The sequence below is a fragment of the Thunnus maccoyii genome, chromosome 4 (genome assembly GCF_910596095.1).
Source record: "Thunnus maccoyii chromosome 4, fThuMac1.1, whole genome shotgun sequence".
NCBI classification, from domain to species: domain Eukaryota; kingdom Metazoa; phylum Chordata; class Actinopteri; order Scombriformes; family Scombridae; genus Thunnus; species Thunnus maccoyii.
Window position 1 is genome coordinate 5548588 of NC_056536.1, and position 22879 is coordinate 5571466.

The 22879-nt window shown below is 39.0% G+C and overlaps 1 protein-coding gene across 4 annotated transcripts in view; it reads left to right on the forward strand.

Annotated features, from left to right (window-relative positions):
• Positions 1-22879, forward strand: part of LOC121896338 (kelch domain-containing protein 8B-like) — a 204855-nt gene that overhangs the window by 174926 nt on the left and 7050 nt on the right. For all 4 annotated transcript variants that reach the window (XM_042410157.1, XM_042410158.1, XM_042410159.1 and 1 more), the window contains one exon: positions 13857-13958. In XM_042410157.1, the coding sequence (XP_042266091.1) occupies positions 13857-13958 (102 nt within the window). The remainder of the gene's footprint in view (positions 1-13856; positions 13959-22879) is intronic.

Sequence of the window (22879 nt, forward strand, 5' to 3'; positions counted from 1 at the left end):
ATGAACGTAAAAAACTGAATACAAATTGAATGTTTCAGATATTGACAATCCATCTAATAGGATTGATATTCAGTCTGCTTAGTAAAGGTCAGTATTGGTGCAGATACCCATCTGGTGGATTGGATTGGTGCATCCTGTCTTTTAAATATATTAAGCTTTTTCTTACATGCAGCCCTTTTTCAAGTACATAGGACTCTATGAGATGTGATGAATCTGAAGTAGGTCTGTTACACACGTACAGCACCAGTCAAAAGTTTGGACACACCTACTCATTAAAGGGTTTTTCTTATTTTTACTATTTTCTACATTGTAGAACAATACTGAAGACATCAAACTATAAAATAACACATATGGAATCAAGTAGTAATCAAAAAAGTGTTAAACAAACCAAAATGTGTTTCATATTTTAGATTCCTTGATGACAGCTTTGCACACTATTGGCTTTCTCTCAACCAACACTCTTGATGGAGTTCCCACATATGCTGAGTTGTCTGCTTTTCCTTCACTCTGCAGTCCAACTAATCTCAAACCATCTGAATTGGGTTTAAGTCGATGATTGCAGAGACCAGGTCATCTGATGCAGTGCTCCATCACCCTCTCTCTTGGTCAAATAGCCCTTACATAGCTTGGAGGTGTGTTTTGGGTCATTGTCCTATTGAAAAACAAATGTTGGTCCCACTAATTGCAAACCAGATGGGATGGTTTGTCACTGCAGATGCATGCAGATACCACCTCATCTTCTCTGTGTTTCACAAAGGCAAGGCAGCTGGAACCAAAAATCTCAAATTTGGACTCATAAGACCAAAGTACAGATTTCCACTGGTCTAATGTCCATTCTTTGTATTTCTTAGCCCAAGCACTTCTCTTCTTCTTATTGGTCTCCCTCAGTAGTAGTTTCTTTGCAGCAATCCGAACATTAAGTCTGGATTCACGCAGTCTCCTCTGAACAGTTGATGTTGAGTCTGCTACTTGAATGCTGGGAAGAATTGGTGTGGGTTCTAATCTGAGGTGCCATTAAGTGGTGGTTTCTGAGTTTCTAATGAACTTATCCTCTGCAGCAAAGGTTACTCTTGATCTTCCTTCCCTGAGGCGGCCCTCATGAGAGCCAGTTTCATCACAGCATTTGATGGTTTTTGCGACTGTACTTGAAGAAACTTTCAAAGTTCTTGAAATTTTCAAGATTGACTGACCGTCATGTCTTGAATGATGGACTGTCGTTTCTCTTTAGTTAGTTGAGTGGTTCTTGCCATAATACGGATTACTACAGTAGTCGAACTGGGCTGTTTGCTGTATACCAACACTACCTCTGCACAACACAACTAATGGTCTCAAACACATTAAGAAGGCAAGAAATTCCACCAATTAACTTTTGACAAGCACACCTGTTAACTGAAAGCCATTCTAAGTGACTACCTCATGAAGCTCTTTAAGATGTTGCCAATAGTTTGCAAAACTGTGTAGGATATTCCTCAGCAGAACACTGTGTATCTTAAAAAGTGGGGGCTTCCATAAGATACCAACCCTCCCACACACACATATCAAACCAAGGACTCTCTCTCCATTTCAAACACAGCTATAAATTAGTTGTGAAAACCAGCCACCCTGACCAAACACCAAGCAAAAACCATATCTACAGTTAAGACAGATCAAAGCCCTCCTAGAGTAAGCAGACATCGGGACAGGATTGGCAAGGGACTGTTAACGACTCTGATAGAGCCAGGGTTGGGTATACACAGGCACCTCCAAAGATAAGACATTGTAAGCCGTCCTGGGTCTGGTATTTGCAACTCTAGGAATTACCTCCAGCCTGCATGGAATCCCATAAGGAAAGGTGGAATAAAAATGTTCAACAAAATGTCCAACAACACCGTTTGACCAATAGGTCTAAGGATGGACCTGCCGTGTTGAAATGTGTGTGTCTGAACACATTGTTGCACAACAATTCCCCCTCTCATGCTGGGACACTCCCGACAGACAATCACAACCCCCCCTCTTTCTGATTGTCTCTCCTTTTCCCCTTTTGTCCCAAATCAAGAGACTATTGCCAGATATACCTGCATGCTTTTAAAAAGGCTACAATGCCATTGCCTTATTTCTTTCCTTGTTGTTTGAATGTGTACATTTGTGTCTATAACTATGTTAGAAATTTACAATAATTTTAACATAGTTCTCCAAGTTATATGTGTGTTAAAATCTGGTAATTAATATCTCAATAAGCACTAGAGATAAACATGTGGTGTTTGGTAGCATTGTAATCTCCTAATTATAAGAACATTAGATTTTTAGTCATGGTAGTTGTTTGGTAAAAAGGTACAGTTTTAAGAAGTTGTTTTAAAATAAGACACATTATCTGACTTCCAGTGGATGCCATGTCCTCAGAGGGGGGTCAAACAAAGACACCACCCCTGGAGGATCAGCAGTTCTCTGACTGGTCAGATGCTTCTTTGAAGTCCCTTACCTTACTGTACCTATAAAAGACAATCACTGGAATGCATAGAGTTGGATTCTTTTTGTTACCGGTACGAAGTCCCATTCTTTCTCTGTGTTGAGACTAACTTCAGCTGACAATTCTTCATCTCCACTCCATGCGGTGGCAACACCTTCTCATCCCTCCTGACAGCACCATCTCACTCAGCAGCTACCAGTCCACGGACATGCAAGTAGCACACTTCTGCTCTGCTAATCGGGTGAACTCAAAAAGCTTAATCTGCTTAGAATTGAATTTTAAATTTGCCACCCCAGTTTACCAGCTGCTTCCAGTGATGGTCACTAGTCGGTCTGTGTTTGTTCATCGGTTGCACCCCCTTTTCTGACAAACTCCAGTTCTGCATTCATTCATTCATTGTAGTGTCATTGTTTGTTTAGTGAGTGTTGTTTTGTGTGTGTAAGGTTAGTCTTTTAGTAATAAATGTTTTGTGTATAAGTTCATTGCCTTTGTTTTCTTTAACTTACTTTCAGTCACTTTACGTATCCGATCCCTTTTCTGAGTGCAAGTTAATCCCTTTCCAAAGCTGATTTGTGTGTTAAAGATTCTCTTGACTGATCACCAAGAGAAACTATTTATTAGTGTTATTGTGCCGATTCTGAAGTTATATCGCTGGACGAATAATTGAAGAAATTCTGTGTAGTAATTCTGCTTAACACTAAAATTCCCTAAATTGAGCCAAAATTACCCTACAGCTGTCATTAAGGAAAACAGCGGCAATTTTAGGAATCTAAAATATAAAACATATTTTGGTTTGTTTAACACTTTTTTTGTTTACTACATGATTCCATGTGTGTTGTTTCATAGTTTGATTTCTTCAGTATTGGTCTATAAACAGAAATGAGTGAAAATAAAATAAAAAAACCCTTGAATGAAACTTACAAACTTTTGATTGGTACTGTACCTCTTAACTACCTGCTGCAGTTAAATCATCCAAGGCCCAAGGTTTATTAACACCTTGACAACTTGTGATGTTTCTAGATGAGTGCTCTTTCATTTTCATTTAGGTGCGGATGATAACTGTAACTTGGGGGCTGCTTTCAGTGGGTGGATCTGTGTATTCTGTCCAGCAACTGAAGAAACAGAGTGGAAGACAAACAGTAGATCTGTTTGTAGTTCAGAAATGTCATGGTGCATGATGTGGTCATGATAGAAAAACTGATTAAAGCCCACATTAACCCACGGGCCCACCCACTAAGAATGAATAATTATGGGATTACTGAGAGGCAGAGCAGACCTATAGTTGAAACCTGCCACTTGTGTCTTCTGCCCCTCACTGTTTTGGTCCTGAGTGTCCCCTAAAGCCCTGCTGTATAGGACTGAGCCGCGATAATCGGTTTGTCCAGGATCATCTCCAAAATGAACCGGGTAATATCTTCCCTCATTCACCAGACCCACATTCATTTCAGGCAGCTGTCATTACTCTCCGCATGTGGAGCTGTCCATGGTGCTGAGGGACTCGCATGAACGCATACTGTACTATCTCTGCACACACTGGAGGGTTTCTAGGTCCTGCACAGTGTTTTGTTTTTTCAGATTGCTTTGCACATCCTCTCAATCCTCATAAGACATGCAGATTAGTGCATTGATCCTTCTAATCGATAGTAGAGTGGTATTAATCCAACCTGCATTGCAGCAACTGCCTCAAGCTGTACATTCATTAGTGTGTGTGTGTGTGTGTGTGTGTGTGTGTGTGTGTGTGTGTGTGTGTCTATGTGTGGCTCAGTGAGGGGAAGTGATTATCTGTCTGTCCAGGATGCAAATCCAGTTGCAGAGAAGGAGGGAGTAAATACTCACTATCAGAGAGCAGCATAAAGAAATGCAGAGGGAGTGACTTTTAAGGGCTTTGTGTTGCACCAGCAGATCCAGCTGATCTAGCAGATCCAGCAGAAAACCTTGTTAAGAGAAAGAACAGGCTGAGAGAAAGATAGTTTTTAAAGATTTTCATAGAAGCATGTAAAATGTGATTCAACAGAGTGCTAAAAGAACCCACTGAGAGATGGAGAGCGGCAGAAGAGACAGAAGGTAGTAGATTTCCCAGTAATAGGCAGTGGAATTATTATTATTTGCATTTTTTGTTACTTTGAGGAAAAACAAAAGCAACATTTTTTTACACCTGACCACACTGCCCATTAAGCATTAACTTCATAATGAAATAAAAGACACATTTTCATGATAAATCTTTTTTTATGGACAAAAAACATATAACATAAACATGAAATTTTTTGAAATTGCAATGAATAAATAAAATAAAATAACTACTGGACAAATACAAATAAAAACCCATATAATATAGATCAGCACAACAGCGATGGATCACTCAACAAAGCATCAAGCATAAAACTGAGTATTTCTGATACACTTGTGTCAATGTGCACAGCTGTTATTGCGCTTAAATTTGGCTTTAAATTAAAAATTAGTATTACTAGTATGAGCAGTATCACATTAGATTTACCTATTTTGTGTTTTCTTTGAATTAAAAATGTCTAATAAATAATACTAATAAAATCATTTCAACAAATGTACAGTGTAATAACATTAGCTGTATTGTACAGACAACAGTTTATAATCAGGAAACTGCTGCTCAGCTTTTGTAAAAAAAAAAAAAGAAAAAAAGGAAAAGTTAACAATTCAACTGACTGCTAGAGATGGCTCAAACAGATTGAGTTAAGTGCAATTTCTCATGACTCAAAATGTGCTCCATCAAACAGTGGAGAAACCATTTAAAGAGTTAAGAAAAACCTGCGTCCAGCTACATTATTTCTACTGATTGCCATTCTTACTTGACTGGCCTTCAACCTGCTGTATGACTGCTTGTTTCCCTGCCTGACAGCTTGTTACAGTACATTATTACAATGATAGCTGATATGCATGTGGGTCTTTAACATCGTTCAGTTCAGCTGGCTTGTTTTTGGCTGAATGACTGCAAGCACTTCAGTAACAGCTTACATCTTTTTATATCACATTGATAAAATCTCATCCTACCTGCCTGCAAAGGTCGATGAGGAGTCGTCATCAGCCTTGTCAGCCAGCAGATGCACATACTGTACATTCAGTATCACGGTACCACCATACACACTGTAGACCCTGATGTAACTCAGTTTAGTTTGTAGGGACAACAAACACTTCTGACAGTGATTCTTTTCAACACATTGGATATACTACGGTAATTCTTCATTCTGTAAACACTTTCAGTAATGATTCACATGCTGATGTTAGTGTTGTGTATGAGTTGTGAATACTGTTGTGGAATATCTTAATGGTAATATGTTGTACTCTAGATAAGATAATGTGAAATTGTATCCTCATAATGTGGATCATTTTTCAATTTAGCCCAGGTTGCACTTTTTAATGAAAGGGATTTAGGAGATCCAAGACGGATATGTATCTTATAATATGTTTGTGTGCTGATAATCTACTTCTGATGATGTTCCATTATAATGGTTATCTCCTTGGCAGCTTTTTGCAAATGATAAATGTTCTGTTTTTAGGCCTGCTAGCAGCATGGCTCTAGGGATGGCAATGTCTGCTGACTTTGGTCAACCCCTGAATTTTCCACTATTGCCACCATGAGGTTGACATTTCGCAATAGCTTGAAAACTATTACATGGATTGCGATGACAATTTATAAGAAATATCCAAGGTCTGTAGAGGATATATTCTAACATTGGTGATGCTCTTACTTTACCTTTAGTGCCACCAGCAAGGCAAAGTTTTCATTTGTGCTGTGATCTCAACATCTACTTGATGGGTTGACAAACATTTTTGCACAGACATTGATGGTTCCCAGATGACATATTTTAATGACTGGTGTTCATCTGATTTTTCTTCTAGTGCCACCATGAGACAGACTTTTTAGTTCTTTATTGAGATCTCAACAGCTATTGGATGTATTACTGTTAAATTTGGTATATTAATGGTCCCCAGAGGATAAATTGTAATTACCTCTACATTTTCATCTATATTTTGCTTTAGCTAAGGCTGGCTGTAGCTATCTCACCAGCTAGCTTTTAGCTCACTTGCTTTCGTTGCCTAGTTCATTGTTTTTCTGGAGTGCAGTACATGCAATTGTAGGTTCCAGAGAGCCCAGAGATTTCAAAGCCACAGTGCAGTAACTTTGGATTGCTTGGTTTGTAGGTCCATTTTTTAAAACCCATTTTTTAAAAAGCAGTTTTCATGAAAAAGATACAATTCTATGACATAACAATTTCTCAAAGAGTAAAATGGATGTAAAGAAATCAGTCTGTGTTTTGGTATTCCAGGACAGTTTACCTTGAAATTAAATATACCTTAAATTTTCAGTCATCTAAAAATGATGACAAAGTGTCCTCTGAACATAGGCAGCTGAGAAATCCAGCAAACATGGTTAATGTTAGCCAACATTTCTCTGATTTATCTGCTGACTGCTGTCTGGACCTGCTTGTAGGTTGTGATTACATGCAGTGAGTGTAGCTGTTTGATTTCTGCCTGAAATATTCAATGCATTTTTGGCCATCTATCAGAATGCGATCCCAGAGAGGGGCCTGCTGTCATTATCACCTCATTTCCTGCCAATATCATCCTTCTGATGACATTTGGAAATGGGGCAAGGTAGGGTGAAACTGTATCCTTCCAGTGGGCAGATGTGGCATGTGTGTGAGTGTATCAGGAGCAAAGAATGTAAGAAGTGCATAGGTGATATTGTGCAGATAAACGTCCACATCCTCCTATGTACATATCAGAATCTGATCATCTATTTCTTTGTGTGCATGTGTATCTATTGAAAAGACTGTGTCTTAATAAGCGTGTGTGCTCTTGCTTCCATCTCATATGCCTTTCTAAGTGTGTGCTTGTCCTATTGAGCTTGGTGATGGGTATATAGTGAAGTGCTGATGTCTGGGAGGGCGAAACAGGAGAAGGAGGAGGTTTGATTCTGAGCTTTAAATAAACACACTCTCCTCTCCTCCAGCTGAGTCCACCAGACACATATCTGCCCCACATGTCACTCAACTCATCAGCTCTCATACACCACTGCACACAGTGTGTGCATAGTACATGTATGTCTGTATGTGCAGTCGGTTGGTCCAGAAAGAACAAAAAAGACATTGGCCAAAGTCAATTATGCCTGCTCACTCCTTTTTCCCAAAGTTTGTAGGTGGTTAGGCCAATATAATTCATATTGTGTGCTGAGAAATGGCAACATGCCCTCCTCAGAGTGACTCACACTGTGCTGTATAGGTTAAAGCAGCTGTGAAAAATGCTGCACGTGACTTTTACTTTTTGTATGGGAGAATGGTTCGCTTTTTCTCTTGGTAGCTTTCTGCTTGACTAGCTTTGTGAGTAGATGTGTGTGAGAATACACGTGTGACAGGCTACTATGTGAGAACACACAGACATCACCTCCTCTCTCGTTTCATAAAGATGATCTTAAAAAGGCATTTGACTCACTGAAGCATGACATCCCCATTCATAAACTCTTCAAATTCAACTCTTCAAATCCTCTGATAAAACTCAACAATGGTTCAAATCCTACCTTTTTAACTGTGAACAGTGTGTTATTATTAACAAGTAAAAATCCTCTTCTGCAGGAGGTAAAAAAGGAATTTATTAGGGTTCTGTCCTTGGCCCACTTCTCTTCAGTTGATATATAAAGGACTTACTAGAATCATGTTGCGGGGCAGGTTTTTGGATGCATGCAAATGATAATGTTATATATGTACCAGGTGGATTTTTTTATCTGTTTCCTACCCAGCTGTCACAGCACTTACAGTCCATAGTGTATTTTATACGTAAAAATATGGAATCATCTTCATAAAATAACTATAAAATAGCATTTTTATAGATTAGATAAGATTAGCTCTGTGTTGACAACTTTAAAATGCTGCTTACATGTACATGTCAGTGGATCAACCTTAATATTCTAACAATATATTTATGAACGATATAACACTTGAAATGTGGACAGTTTGCATAGTGAGCACTTTTACTTTGATGCTTTAAGTACATTTTGCTGCCAATACTTATGTACTATTACTTGAGTAAGATTTTGAATGCAGAACTTTTACTTGTAATAGAGTATTTTTTCAACACATCCTCATAATAAAACAACAGTATAGGTCTAAAATTCAGGCCGGCAAAAACAACCTATAATTCGTTTTAGCCATCTATCAGCTGTAGTAATGCTCTTCGATTTCCAAAACCATTACAAATATCATTATGTGTATTATATACAAAAATAATTATGTTTTACAGGTATGACAACTCTGTGGTTAAGGTTAGGGACAAAATATTGTCACTTGAAACATGGTTTATACTTCCTTAAAGTTATGCAACCTTCATTGTCATGGTAACAGTAAACACCACAACGTTATGGGTTTTTTAAAAAAATGTCCTGACTCACGGTTGGGAACATGATACTTGGAGGTGGGAAGCAAACAGTGATCTAGCCATCAACCCAACCCACCTTCTGCTAACAAAGCAGAAATCATCTTATCAAGTCACCGTATATTGACATCATCTGAACTGCGTCACTACCCCATGTTATAATTACTTCGGCTGCTAGATGGCGTGAATGTAACTATAGGTCGTTTTTGCTGGCCTGAATTTTTACCTATACTGTCGTTTTTCTTGTGAAGATGGGTTGTTTTTTTCATTGTGGTATTGTTACTTTTACTAAAGTAAAAGATCTCTGTACTTTTTCCACCACTGATGGTGAGTAAGACTGCAAAAGGAAATTGACAGTACATAAATTAGAGACTGTTTTATGAGACCATTTTATGCTGCAAAAACTTTCATGCATTTTCACATTTAAGCTATTGCCTGGTCATAAGCAGCTACAACAATCAAGCCTCCTTAGATGATACATAATTGAACGTTTAGAATTTTTGAGAAGAAGGTGGTAACATCCCACCACTGCCATGTTCTTAAGAAACTAAATATGTCACATTTTAAACATTTCAGTAAATTAGCTGATATTAAACTCATCCCCAAATGCCTAAATAACCAGGCTTCTAAGATGCTCAGTGGCATGGTGGTACCTCCCATTTTTTCATTCACCCAAAGACTAGTATATCTGTATAAAGACCCATCTAGGGACAAACATTGTAAACTAGCTTAGGCTATAAATGATATTTTATGTGGATTTAATCTATGCTATATACTTGGCAATATAAAAATAAACATTACATAAATAAACTCACACACACAGACATTTATCAGTCAATCAGAGAAGAAGTGCAGAGGCTGCCCTGAATCCAGAGATAGCAGAGACACTGAAACAACAACACTGTCATGGCTATTTCTGCCAATTTATCTACAGACGGCACTGGGGAAAGAGAAAAACAGCAAAAGTTACAAGCTTGCATGCCTGTTTGAAAGCTTTACTCCTCATTCCTCTCTTTCCATATATCTGCAGTATATTTGCATGTTATCTGGCCTTTCCATTTTCTATGGCTGAATAGCTGATCTGTTGCAGCCAGCATATCTATTAGTAAGCTGCTGGTGGCTATGCCTTTTCCTCCTCTCACTCAGAGATTACCATTAAGCTGCGCTGCATCTCTGCCATTACTTCCCTGCAGCCAGCGGCTCTGCAACACATTTGTGCTATCTCAAAAATACTATATGCCTCTCCTCCCCTCTCCTCTCTCCTCATTTCCTCTCTCCTCCTCTCCTCTCTCCATCTCTTCTCTGCTTTCCTCTCATTTCCTCTCTTCTTTTATCCTCTTCCTTCCTTCCTTCCTTCCTTCCTTCCTCTACTCCTCTTTCCTACTCTCTTCTCCTCTCATTCCTCCTTTCCTCTCTTCTCTTCTTTTCTCCTTTCCTCTCCTCTACTTTTTTCCTCCTTCCTCCTCTCCTCCTCTCTCCTTCTTTCCTCTCTCATTCCTTCCTCTCCTCTCTTCTTCCCATGGACTTTCATTGTCTTAGCAACACTTTACAGGAATCCAAATTTACTTATTGTATCTAGTTTCTGAACATGAGGAACATCTTTGAAAATGTGCTGATTCCTTTGTTTGTGGAGAGCTTTTTTTTTATCCTCTTATCCTCCGCTGTTGTAATGCTGATTAACAGAAATTAGAAAATGATTTTCTCCACCAAAGTGATGTTTTTTCTTAATTCTCTTGGGTAGTAATGCACTGCAAATTTTACCAGCAGTTCAAAAATGACAGTAAACAGAAAAGTATCAGCAATTTGAATGCACCAAAGTAAAACAACACCAGTCTCTCAAAGACTTCGACAAATGTTTTGTTAAATTAATGACATTTTACAGTAAGCTTTCTCTCTAGCCTCTGCCATGTTCAGTGTTGGCAAAGTTTGATTGGTTTTCTCTTTTCCAGTGCTGGAGCCTTGGCTACAGTAGAAGTACACACAAACAAGCACCTTTCTGTTAGGTGAGATAACTGCTCTCAAGTGAGTATTTAGTTGTCTGCACTGTGAGAGTATGGGACACTAAATTTATTGTGTGGTCAAATGACAATTTATTTTTTCACCCATCCAAGCTTTTTATCTGAATCAAGTTAGTTATAGTGGCAGGGTGAGCAAAGCAGGCATCCCTTTACCCTGAAGCAATGTCCTCCAGCACTTCCTTTAAGTACTTCTCATATGGGTGTTGTTTTTTCTGTAACACTTCCACAGGAAGTTACCCAGGTCACGTCGCTCCTAGCAATTTGACTTAGGTCCTGTGGAATTGATGAACTTTCCCCTCATCAGAGAGAGTGATATAGCCACCACGAAGAGCACTTGTATTTATTTTATGGTCACTTTCCAGAGCTCATGACAGTATGTGAGAGTTGGAACAAGGATTGACAAGTAAATGGAAAACTCTGCCCCGTAGCTCTGTGACAATATGATACAACTCCTGCGGCTGATGCCTGTAACCGATGGACAGTGTTTTGATATATTTGACTCAGTTTCATGAATGAGGCATTGCCTATCAGTTTTTAGTCACTCTAGCTGGATGGCTCTGGGGTTGTCAATGTCTTTGGGTCAGTCGGTCAGTTTACCACTATTAGTCCATACTGAAATATCTCATTAACTATAGGATGGATTGTCATGACCTTTTGTACAAGCATCCATGTTTGCCTCAGGATGAATTTTAATAACTTTGATGATCCTTTAACTTTTCCTGTATCACCATCATCAGGTCAAAGTTTCTATTGGTCCAGTACTTTGTTTAATGACTAAAGACTAATACTTATAACTAAAACTGATGACATTCCCGTCAACCTAAGCTGTACTTCGTGTTAAGTGCTAATCTAACAAATGTTAGCATGCTAACAAACTGAACATAGTCAGCCATATAGGGCTACCTGCTAAACATAAGCATGTTACCGTTGTTACTGTGAATATGCTAGCATGCTGACGTTAGCATTTAATTGAATGGACTGTTGTATACAGCCTCACAGAGCTGCTGGCATGGTTGTAGAATCTTAGGCCCCAGTCATGCTCAATGCAAGTACACGAATTGTACACTCTTAAAGCTAAGCAAGGTCAAGTTCACCTGTTCTTGCATTATAGAGTGTGATGCTTGAAAATTCTTAACACAAGCACAAGCTGCAGTCTGAGCGTGGCTTTTGGTCACCATAGCATGAAACAACAAAAGATGACCCCTTTCGTTTGGGTTCTCTTCCACTCAAAACAATCATACTAACTTGTGAGACGAAGTTTGTTACCTCTTCATTCAGGCAGGAATTCTCCGTCCTTCCACTTATTCAAAGGTTGCACATTGCATCTTCTGAGTTTTCTTTTTTCTATCTTCCAAGCAGTTAAGTACATCAGTACACTTTCCTCCACAGATGATATGTTTGTTTACTACTGTTGTCATGTAAAAAAAGGATTAACTTAAACAAACCTTTATTACCTCCTTGAGGACTGAGATTTTTCACCTACTGGTGCGCAAGAGTGCACATTGAGTATGTGTATCACGGCTTGGCGAGGAGTTGAATTTGCATTGCCCATTGGCTTACTTTCCACTGAGCAAGGTTTGTCCCTCTCACTTTTCAAAATCCTATATTTCCTAAAACCAAAGGGTGTCCAATGAAATGGTGTCCATGTGTAAGTGACAGCCAATGAATGACCATGTCATCTTACCATCATCCATGAGTGAAAAAAAAAAATATGACTGGTTGTCTGCACCACTGTGTGGGGAAAAGTACCATAATCCACACTGATGGGTACTTGAAATCTGATCATATGTAACATTATGTCTTAATTTGCATTACGTCTATGCAGCACATTTTTAATGCTTGTACACTGGTGTATTTTGATGCATTTGTGTGAATTTGCAGCTCATCTTCCTCGCAAAGGCTTTTTACAGAGAAGATGTGGAGGAGTGGGAAAGGGGATGTGGCACTAACACTGTCCCAAATATAGAACATTAATCTGCTGTTAGGTAGTGGGTTTCAAGCCAGAGAAAGAGAGAGGGGGAATATGCAGAGTGAGGGAGCTCCTGAGGCAGATGTCGAATACAGACCTCTCTGAAAAGCACTCCATCTCTTTCTTTCTTTTTCTCCTCTCCATCTTCCTTTTCACCTCTTCGTCTGTCCAGCCTTCTCCTTCATTGTTTAATCCATTGTTGTCTTTGGCGTTTTCTGAAAATGAACTGTTTTTAATTGATTTACATTGACAGTATCAATTTTCTCATCTAACTTCTAACTTCTCTTTTGGCTATCCATGTCCAGTAAACAAACAAACCTTTGTGGGAGAAAATAAATTGAATTCCAATTTCAATTTGGCTGAGCAGTTCCAATCCCCTGCTTGGCTCTCTGATTGACTAATGCCACTGCGGTAGATTTTGAATGATGTGTACCATTTAAAACAAACAGTTAGATAACATTATGTGGCATGGACTATAATGACAAAAGTATCTTTTGGTCTTGGCCATTTAGTTCCAATTACAGAAAATCTTTAACCTCTAGCATACAGAGATATTTTAGACAATAGTTTGCTTCCAACTTTGTGGCATCAGTTTGGGCTCTTTCCTATTTCATCATGACAATGCCCCCATGCACAAAGCCAGGTCCATAAAGAAATGGTTTTCTGAGTTTGGTATGGAAGAACCTGATTGACCTTATCCCCATCCAACACGTTTGGGATGAACTGGAGGGCCAGCCAGGCCTTATCGCCCAACATTGGTGCCTGACCTCACTAATGCTCTTGTGGCTGAATGGAAGCAAATCTCTGCAGCCAGGTTCCAAAAAGTTGTGGAAAACCTTCCCAGAGGAGTGAAAGCTGTTACAACAGCACATTGGTTTTGGACCGAGTGTGTGTGTTGTGTATCCACATGCTTTAGGCTATATAGCATACAGTTTTTGTTGTTTTTATTTCAAATACCAGTGAGAATTTTCCATCTGATCAAAGATCACTGACCTATCTTTTGTCCTCTCACCTCTGGCAGGTATCTGGATCAAACCCAGCCGAACGTCCAGGATGAGAGAGAAGAGGGCTGACTTTGTGGCAGGATGCCTGGGAGGACGAGTCATCGCAGCTGGCGGTCTAGGTCAGCACCCTCTGGTTACAATGTTTTATATCCTTATAATTTCATACCCTCATAATGTTTTAGAGTAATCTAAATAGTGTTCAGGTCCAGTGTTTCACCTCAGCTAGTACAAAACAACAAATAACCTTCACTGTCATCACTGTAACTAGGTAAGTGAAAATCCTGTCATTACTAATGGGAATTAATTTAACTCTTACCCGATAATTCACCTGTGGGCAGTTGAAGCAAATATGAACCGATCTGAAAAGCATTCTTAGGCTTACATGCTTACAGTAAACTTTCAGTGCTGACTTCACTGATGACAGCAAATCACAACACTGATTTATCTCGATCACATAACACACACACACACCATAAACATGCTCAAACACACAACCAAATTAATTTTCCATTAACCTTTCATTTTCTCCTTGACTGAGCTGCATTTATTAGAGTAAATATAGTGTGAAGAGAGACTGAGCAATGCTACAAATTAATCAGAGGTCAGCTTTTTTCCCTGATGACATGCTTATTCAGCAGATGTTGACTCTTTGTTCTATGTCCATCAGCTAGATTACTCACACACAGGGCTTTACACACTGCACTTAGCCCAGGGCTAAAATCTTTCTTTGAACCTTCTTAGTCCCAGGCTAAGAAAGCTTTCACACTGGCACAATCCTGGCACATTCCAAAGTGGGCTAAACCCGACTTTAGCATAGGGCTTGCTGGCCCTGCTCCAGAGCAGGGTTAGCCCCAAGTTTGTGGGGTTATTCCCTGAAAATCAACTAAACATAGAGCTAAAAGGTGCCCATATGAAATGGGGCTAAAGTAAACGATGGAGTAGTCACGTTTCATCTAGAATGCAAACATTAGTCATGTGTTCCAACGGACATTTAACCCAGGGTTTGTAGAAGTGCAGTGTGAATTGTGTAGCCCTGGGCATAGTTAACCCTGCGATAACAATGTGTGTGTAAAAAGGGGCTAAGTTATCCCAGAGTCAACTCTTAGCCCAGGGCTATCCTTAGCCCTGTCCTTGTCTACAGACACACACAAACTGGTGTAAACCCCAAAGTTGTGGAATGAAACCAATTGACAGATTCCTGCAAGAATGTCTCTCAGTAAAATGCAGCTCCCTACTACATCTCTGTTAAAGGTACTACATGTGGTATTTTTTCATCTATGAATTGTCAATACATCAATACTGTGATACTGTGGGGGACTATTTCTGAGATTATTATCAGCCTTTATCAGCTTCTACACTCTACTTGAACACTTTATGCCACAAAGCAGGAGTAGTTTTTTTTTTTACATACAAATGGGAGCTAAAGATTTCTCAGTTAATTTTCAGCATATTTAACCTGTTCAATAACATCAAAGACCATGGTTTTACTTATTTAAGGTATCAGCTACTCAGCCACTGATTACCAGTATTGTAGAGATGTCTAAAATACACAGTTACTTTTTGATTGAAACAGCAGTCCACTGATTTTTTTTTTTTTTTTTAACACATTGCCATGTAGATTTAATGCACTGCAGCAGTTTTTTTCTCTCTGCAGCTCAGAGAGACAGACAATAATGTGGCCTGACATCTGATAAGACTGTGTGTTTGTGGGTGTGTGTGGGTGTGTAAGAATGGTGGGGAGAGAGGAAAACACCAATCTTGTCCTGGTGAGAGAGACAGGTAGAAATTCAGCAGGCAACAATGGGAAAAAGGAAAGAGGATTGAATGAGACACAGATTTACAGAAAGAATTAAGTGTGTGTGTGTGTGTGTGTGTTTGCGGGTGTGTGTGCGTGTGTGTGAGTGTGTGTCTGTTTGCTAATGTGAAATGAAAGAGGGAGAGTGAGAGGAAGAAGAGGAAGATATGTTATATTTTTCTCTATGTGAGTATCAGCTGTGAGTCTGGCTCACTATCTAATCCATAGGGATATTTTGGACGTGTGAGTCATAGCTGGTTTATGGCACATATCTCTGCCTTTTAACATGCTAGGAAATAAAATGGAAAAATACATTCACGAAGACCAAATGTGCCTATACCAGATATACAGTATGTTTGTTCATATATAAATGTATACAGTATGGGTTAGGACAGAGGGTTAAACTTTCCACTCAAACAGACACATCAGTGTGTGTGCATGTCTGTGATTGTCAGTTTATGTCCATATGCTTTTGTGTGTTTCTTTGTGTGAGGGACAGTGACAATAATGATAGTCTTCACCCACGCACCCTGTATCTGTCCATCTCTTCTTCATTGCTTCTGTTTATTTTTGGCCCACCCCGCTGCACCCCCACCCCATCTTTAGTTCATGACAAATGCCTGACAACTTGATATCTACATGTAAATTCTAATTAGATGCAACTCGTCAGAGATGAGTGACTTGAGATGCAATTATGTGCTCAGCCGTATCATTTCATTATCAGATTACTTGTCAGAAGTGTACACACATACACACACAGACATTTGCACACACAAATGCCAATGCACAAAACCAAACACAACACTCACATATACTTAACACATACACATAGCTACTCACCTAGGCATGCATGCACATACATCCTAAACTTCCATTTATACTTTGTTTTCTTCGTGTGTGCCTCTCAACTTTTTTCTGTAAACACAGCAAAGCTTTAACGTCACCATCACTGACACAACTCTTCCCTCATGTACAGTTTTAAGCCTATTATATTGGATTACATTATTAAAGGAAATCTAAACTGCAAACCAGAAATAACATGATGACAGACACAAAAATATCAAATTAACGTGGCTCACCTTGCAAACCATAAAAATCAGCAGGTAAAATCCTTTGAGTCTCCTCTGTATTTTTAGATGTGATAAGCTCCATATCTGCGGCTAACTTCTGATTACTTCTGCCATTCTGTGTTAATGCAAAGTGACATCTCTATGTTCACCATGCCAAGGTTTGTTGATAACAGAGATGCAAAAGTTTCCATGGATAACATCACATCAGGCTAATGAATTACAAGTATTATTATTATTATTATTATTATTATTATTATTATTATTATTATTATTATTATTATTATTATTATATTGTTGATTTAGAATTAAAAACACTGTGATTCAGGGGCTGTATTCACAAAACACCAAGTAGCTCTAAATGGCAGAGTTAGGAGAAACTTCTAAAAATAAGCTGTATGTCAGTCCTAACTTTAAGACTCGGTATTTGGTCTTATAGTAATTGTGTTGCAGAACTAAAACTAGCCCCTAGGTCAGCAAGACTTTAGAGGCAGTTCAGAGGTCTCCTTAGTCACCAAGCCCTACTCACAGTTAGCAGCTGCTGCAGGTACTGCACGTATTAGATACAAGAAAAATACAATGATAATGAACCTTGAAAAGCATATACTGAGCAATCAGCTCAGCCAATTAATTAAAACAGTTTAATAACACTGGAGAAGACAGTTCATACAGCTCTTCACTACCTGGGCACTTGAAAAATGCAGTTTGTTTGAACTTGGAATATCTAAACTGCAGGAATTATTCATTAAGGGACACCCCGGTGACTTGGGTTAGAGGCCCTGCACACCCACACAGGTGTTTTAGTTATTGTACTTAATTAGAAGTCAGCTCAGGTTGAAGTTGGGTTGAGCTATGCTGGGATTTACATGAGATCACTGTCTGTGTTCCAATAAGAATGACAAAAGCTAACAGAAGATTGAAGGCCAATCAAACAGAGGCCCAATCCTAAACCAGCTCCTATCCTCTCACCCTATCCACTCCCCCTCTGTTTGCACATTCATGTGGAGATTCGCCATATAAAGGGCAATTTATCAAATTAGCATGTAGTGTAAGTGGAAACCCTTAAATAGCGAGTCTGCATCAGTGCATCTTTAATTTACAGAGACCCAACAATTCCCCCATGAGCGAGCACTTGGCGACAGCGGTAAGGAAAAACTCCCCTTTAACGGGTAGAAACCTCAAGCAGAACCCGGCTCTTGGTGGGCGGCCATCTGCTTTGACTGGTTGGGTTGAGAGAGAGAAAGAAAGTGGGGGGGGGGCAACAATCATAACAATAACAATAACAGCAGTAATAGCCAGGGAAGGATGCCAACAGGACTACGGACCGTGAATGCTCGGCCTGCAACCCAGGGTTTCCTGCGAGATGAGAAAGCACAAAAAACTCTGGGGAAGAAGCAAAGTTAGTGACATGTATGCTTACAGATGGAGAGGAGGAGTAGGAAGAGAGAGCAGCTCAGTGCATCATGGGAAGTCCCCCAGCATATTGGCCTATAGCAGCATAACTAAGGGCTGATCCAAGCTGAGCCTGGTCGGCCCTAACTATAAGCTTTATCGAAAAGGAAAGTTTTACGCCTACTCTTAAACATAGAGAGGGTGTCTGCACCCCGGACCGAATCTGGAAGATGGTTCCACAAGAGAGGAGCCTGATAGCTGAAGGCTCTGCCTCCCATTCTACTTTTAAAGACTGTAGGAACCACCAATCAGTTGGGAGGTCATTTGTGACTTTCACCAGTGCTGTCTCTGTGCCATGATGCGCTCTAAATCCTGACTGAAAATCCTCAAATAAACTATTGTTATGTAGAAAGTCACATAACTGATTAGAGACTGCTTTGTCAAGGATCTTAGAGAGCAATGGAAGGTTAGATTATAGTCTATAATTGGTTAAAATGCCTGAATCAAGAGTAGGCCTCTTAAGAAGAGGTTTAATTTTAGCTACTTTAAAGGACTGTGGTACATAGCCTGTTACTGAAGACAGATTGATTATATCTAGTGAAGAACCACTAACTAAGGGTAAGGCTTCCTTAAGCAACCTAATTGGGATGGGGTCTAAGAGACAGGTTGATGGTTTAGCTGAACAAATCATTGAAGTTAGTTCAGAAAAGTTGACTGGAGAAATATATGTCAGGATTTACAGCTGTTTCTAAGGTGCTTGTGTTTGGGGAGAAATTGGTGCCTGTTGAGGGCAAGAGGTGGTGAATTTTGCCTCTAATAGTTAGAACTTTATCATTAAAGAAGCTCAATTGAATTGTACATTCAGTACTGATGGAATTGCGTCCTTAAATTTAGCTACAGCACTATCAGATAGACATCTAGTGAAGACATTTTTGTCTAATGGTGTGTAATCCAGTAATAGGAATTCAAAAGTTATTAAAAAATGATCTGATAAAATAGGATTTTGTGGAAAAATTATTAAATGTTCAATTTCAATCCCATAAATCAGAACAAGGTCAAGGGTGTGGTTAAGACAGTGAGTGGGATTATTTACACACTGAGAGAAGCCAATTGAGTCAAGTTGAGATAAACGCAGTGCTGAGACTATCATTATCGATGTCCACATGAATATTAAAATCACCTACTATAATTACTTTATCTGTACTAAGGACTAAGTTTGATAAAAACTCTGAGAATTCAGATAAGAATTCAGAGTACGGACCAGGAGGATGGTACACTATAACACATAGAACTGGCTGTAAAATTTTCCAGGTTGGGTGAGAGAGGTTAAGAACAAGGCTTTCAAATGAGTTATAATTAAATGTAGGTCTAGGGTTGATGATTAGGCTTGAGTTGAAAATGGCTGCAACTCCACCTCCTCGGCCAGTGTCTCGAGGAATATGAGTATTAATATGACTGGGGGGAGTGGATTCATTTAGGCTGACATATTCTTCATGACACAGCAAGGTTTCAGTAAGACAAAATAAAACAATATGATGATCTGAGATTAAATCGTTTACTAATACGGCTTTAGATGACAGAGATCTAATGTTCAAAAGTCCACATTTAATTCTCTTATTTTGTTGTACTAGTGTAAAAGTTGTAAGAGCATTTACCTCATATCTCATTTTCATAAACTGTGAAACAGTGCAAGCACATCATCTATTGGTTGCCATGTTGGTGGCTGCTTCCTTGTTCTGGTAGTGTGGCAAGGGCATCCCCTAATTTGGCTATTCATTTATACCCTCCCCCTTCATTAGAAGTACCCTCCACAGCTGTAACTGTAACTTGATTTGGAGTAACACTTGGTGGTGAAGTGGTAGTGGGTAGGGACTGGTTTGGGATTGGGCCAGAGTCATGTCCACAGTGCTGAAAAGAGGTCTAATTAGCCAAATTTAAGTGAAAACAACTGTGTGGGTTTACCGTAGGTGTGCAGGGCCTTTAAGGCACAGAGCATGAGCCACAACATTCCCAGTTCACGTCCAACTAAGGACCTTTGTTGCATGTCATTCCCCATTTTACTCTCCACTTATTTCCTGTCATCATCTCTAAAGGCATAAATTGACCTCCCCAAAAATTGGAAAAACAAACAAAAAAATGATGAATCCAGGCATAAATGTGCTCTTCAGACCCAAATTTATTTAGCAGTTAATTACATGTAATTCAAATAATCACCATCAGACTCAACCAAATGATGACAAAAAGAGTCAGTTCATTCATGAAAAATTATGTCATAGATGGCAAAGGGGTAATTCATCCCTTTCTCTTAGTTTAAAGCACTCTCAGTTTCTCAGTTATTATTCTTACTAGTCTACTTAATAAACTAGGTAGGAACATTTAGGCCATTTATGAGGACTCCTACTGGAGATCCAAACTTGCACCAGTGGTGTCCAGTCATTTTGTCCCTAACCAGAGTGCTGGCAGCAAGTGTACAGCTATCTCTTATCGTGCTGTAGTGAATCATGATGACGGCATTGAGCAGCACTTACAGTCATACAGTATCTTTCTTATACAAGCATTAATTGAAAAGAACTGGAGGATGCCCACAAGAGATCAAGGATGAGTACTGCACAATCTGGCTGCTGTATGCTGCCTGATAAAATATGATAAGTGCTGTAAAGAGGGCATTTTAGAGAGGAGATCAAACATTACCACAAACTCCACCACAGGTTTGTTGTGGCTTCCGTTTGACCTAAAGTGCTGTGCTATTGTCTCACTGTCTGAAAACAGGAGCAAGAGGAGGCCAGAAAAGGGTGAACAGAAAAACATAATAGACAGAAAAGAAACCCTTGACAGTTTCAGAAAGAGTAACACTGAAAAGGAAAGGATACAAATGACACTTGAGCTGCAAAAGATACAGACTGCAGCAGATAAAATGAATCAAGCCTCATGGAGTGTATGAAATGTTGTGTAAGACTTTTTGTATTTTAAAACAGCTATTACTTTTCAGAGAACACCTGGTTTTTAGGCATGCTAGCAGCATGGTGTCGGTCTGTCTGCCGGTCAGTTCACCACTTTGGTCCAGACTGAATTGTCTCAAGAACTATTTGATGGATTGCTATGAAATTTGGTGCAGACATTCATGGTCCCAAGAGGATAAATCCTAATGACTTTGTTGAACCTTTAACCTCTAGCACCACCATGAGGTTCATCATTTGTGGTTCAGAGGGAAATATCTCAACAACTATTTATGCTTTGCCATTGTTTTCAGGCTGGCATGCTGCGTCTGTTTTTGCATTACACAGTACGGCAAGGTAAAAGAAATTGTTACCTGTTGGAGGTGTGCTGTTTGTAGAAAATGCAGTATGAGCCTGTTGTCTTGATTGGATTTATTGATTGGGACAGTGTGCAGTATTAAACATTAAAGATGCACTGCACCGGAGTTTGCTCGAAGCTAATTTGCATCTGGAGGATCTAATAAAACTTACTGAGCAAGTATACACAAAGTCACATACTGGAGGAGGGGACAAACCATTTAAAATTTTATAAACTAGGCACAAATTTGAGAATAATCTAAAATTGTCAAAGCTCAGTAAATTGTATTTATCCAGTACCCTACAGTGATGGAAATATATTGTTTTTTTGTCCAGAGCTTTTAGAGTTTGTTTGTATATGGACTCAAGAGGTTTTATGGCTGTTTCTCCAGCCTGCCACCAACATGTGATGCAATAAGACATATGGGAAAGAATCATAGCATGCATATCTTGGCTGCCTCCAAAGAGAGACAGTTTCTAATATGTTTAAAATTTGCTAAGTTGTACTTTATGGTTGTAACCATTTTTTAAACTTGTTTCTTAAAGTTCAAATTTGGATCTAGTGTCACACCAAGATATTTAAAATCAGTCATTGACAATCAACTATGTCAATTTTTTTCACCTTTGATGAAAATATCAGCATTAGGAGGTTGTACCATAGTTTTAGAGAAAAACATACCTTTTGTCTTGTTTACATTTAGACTCAGACATGATTGATCAAACCAATGTCTGATCCTTTCCAATGCAATTGTTAGCTTAGCAGCAGCTAACTCAGCTGTTTTTACATGTGTGTACACATCGGTGTCATCTGTATACATTTGTAGTCGTACATTATGACACTGTTGAGGGAGATCATTAATATATAGGCTAAATAATAGAGGACCTAACACTGACCGTTGTGGAACACCCACCCAGCAAGGATCCTTAAGTTTTCTTCTTGTTTTCAAAAAAAATTCTTCTGTTAGCTTCTTTAGTGCTGTCACTTTTGCCATTCATGTGTATTGGTCTTTCAATTTCAGATATCCACAATTACATTTTGGATATCCAGAATAAACACTCTGGATATCTGCAATACAATTCTTACTAGGAGAAACTCCCATTTCTGTCTGCAGCTCTTCATCAAACATCTCACTGTGGCTATGTCTGCTTGTACTATTCTTCCCTGCATTATTTCTAACTGATCCAGTGAACTAATAGATCCAAATATCTCCAGATCTTGTTGTTTCAACCAATTTTTAATGAAGAACAGCACCGCTAATTCAGTTATAAACACGTTTTATGTCCTATAAATTCTTCACAATTAATGGCTCCCCTTATTTTGTCATTTAAAAGCTTTAAATATGAAGCAACAAAAGTCAAAGAAATGTTTTTTATCGCAGTTGCTCCGATACAGCTGAAAGCAATCAGGAAACAGTACAATAAGGCAGACATCTGAAAGTGCAAACAAGATCACAGGAGAGAAACTAAACTTCAAACCACAAAAAATTTTTTGA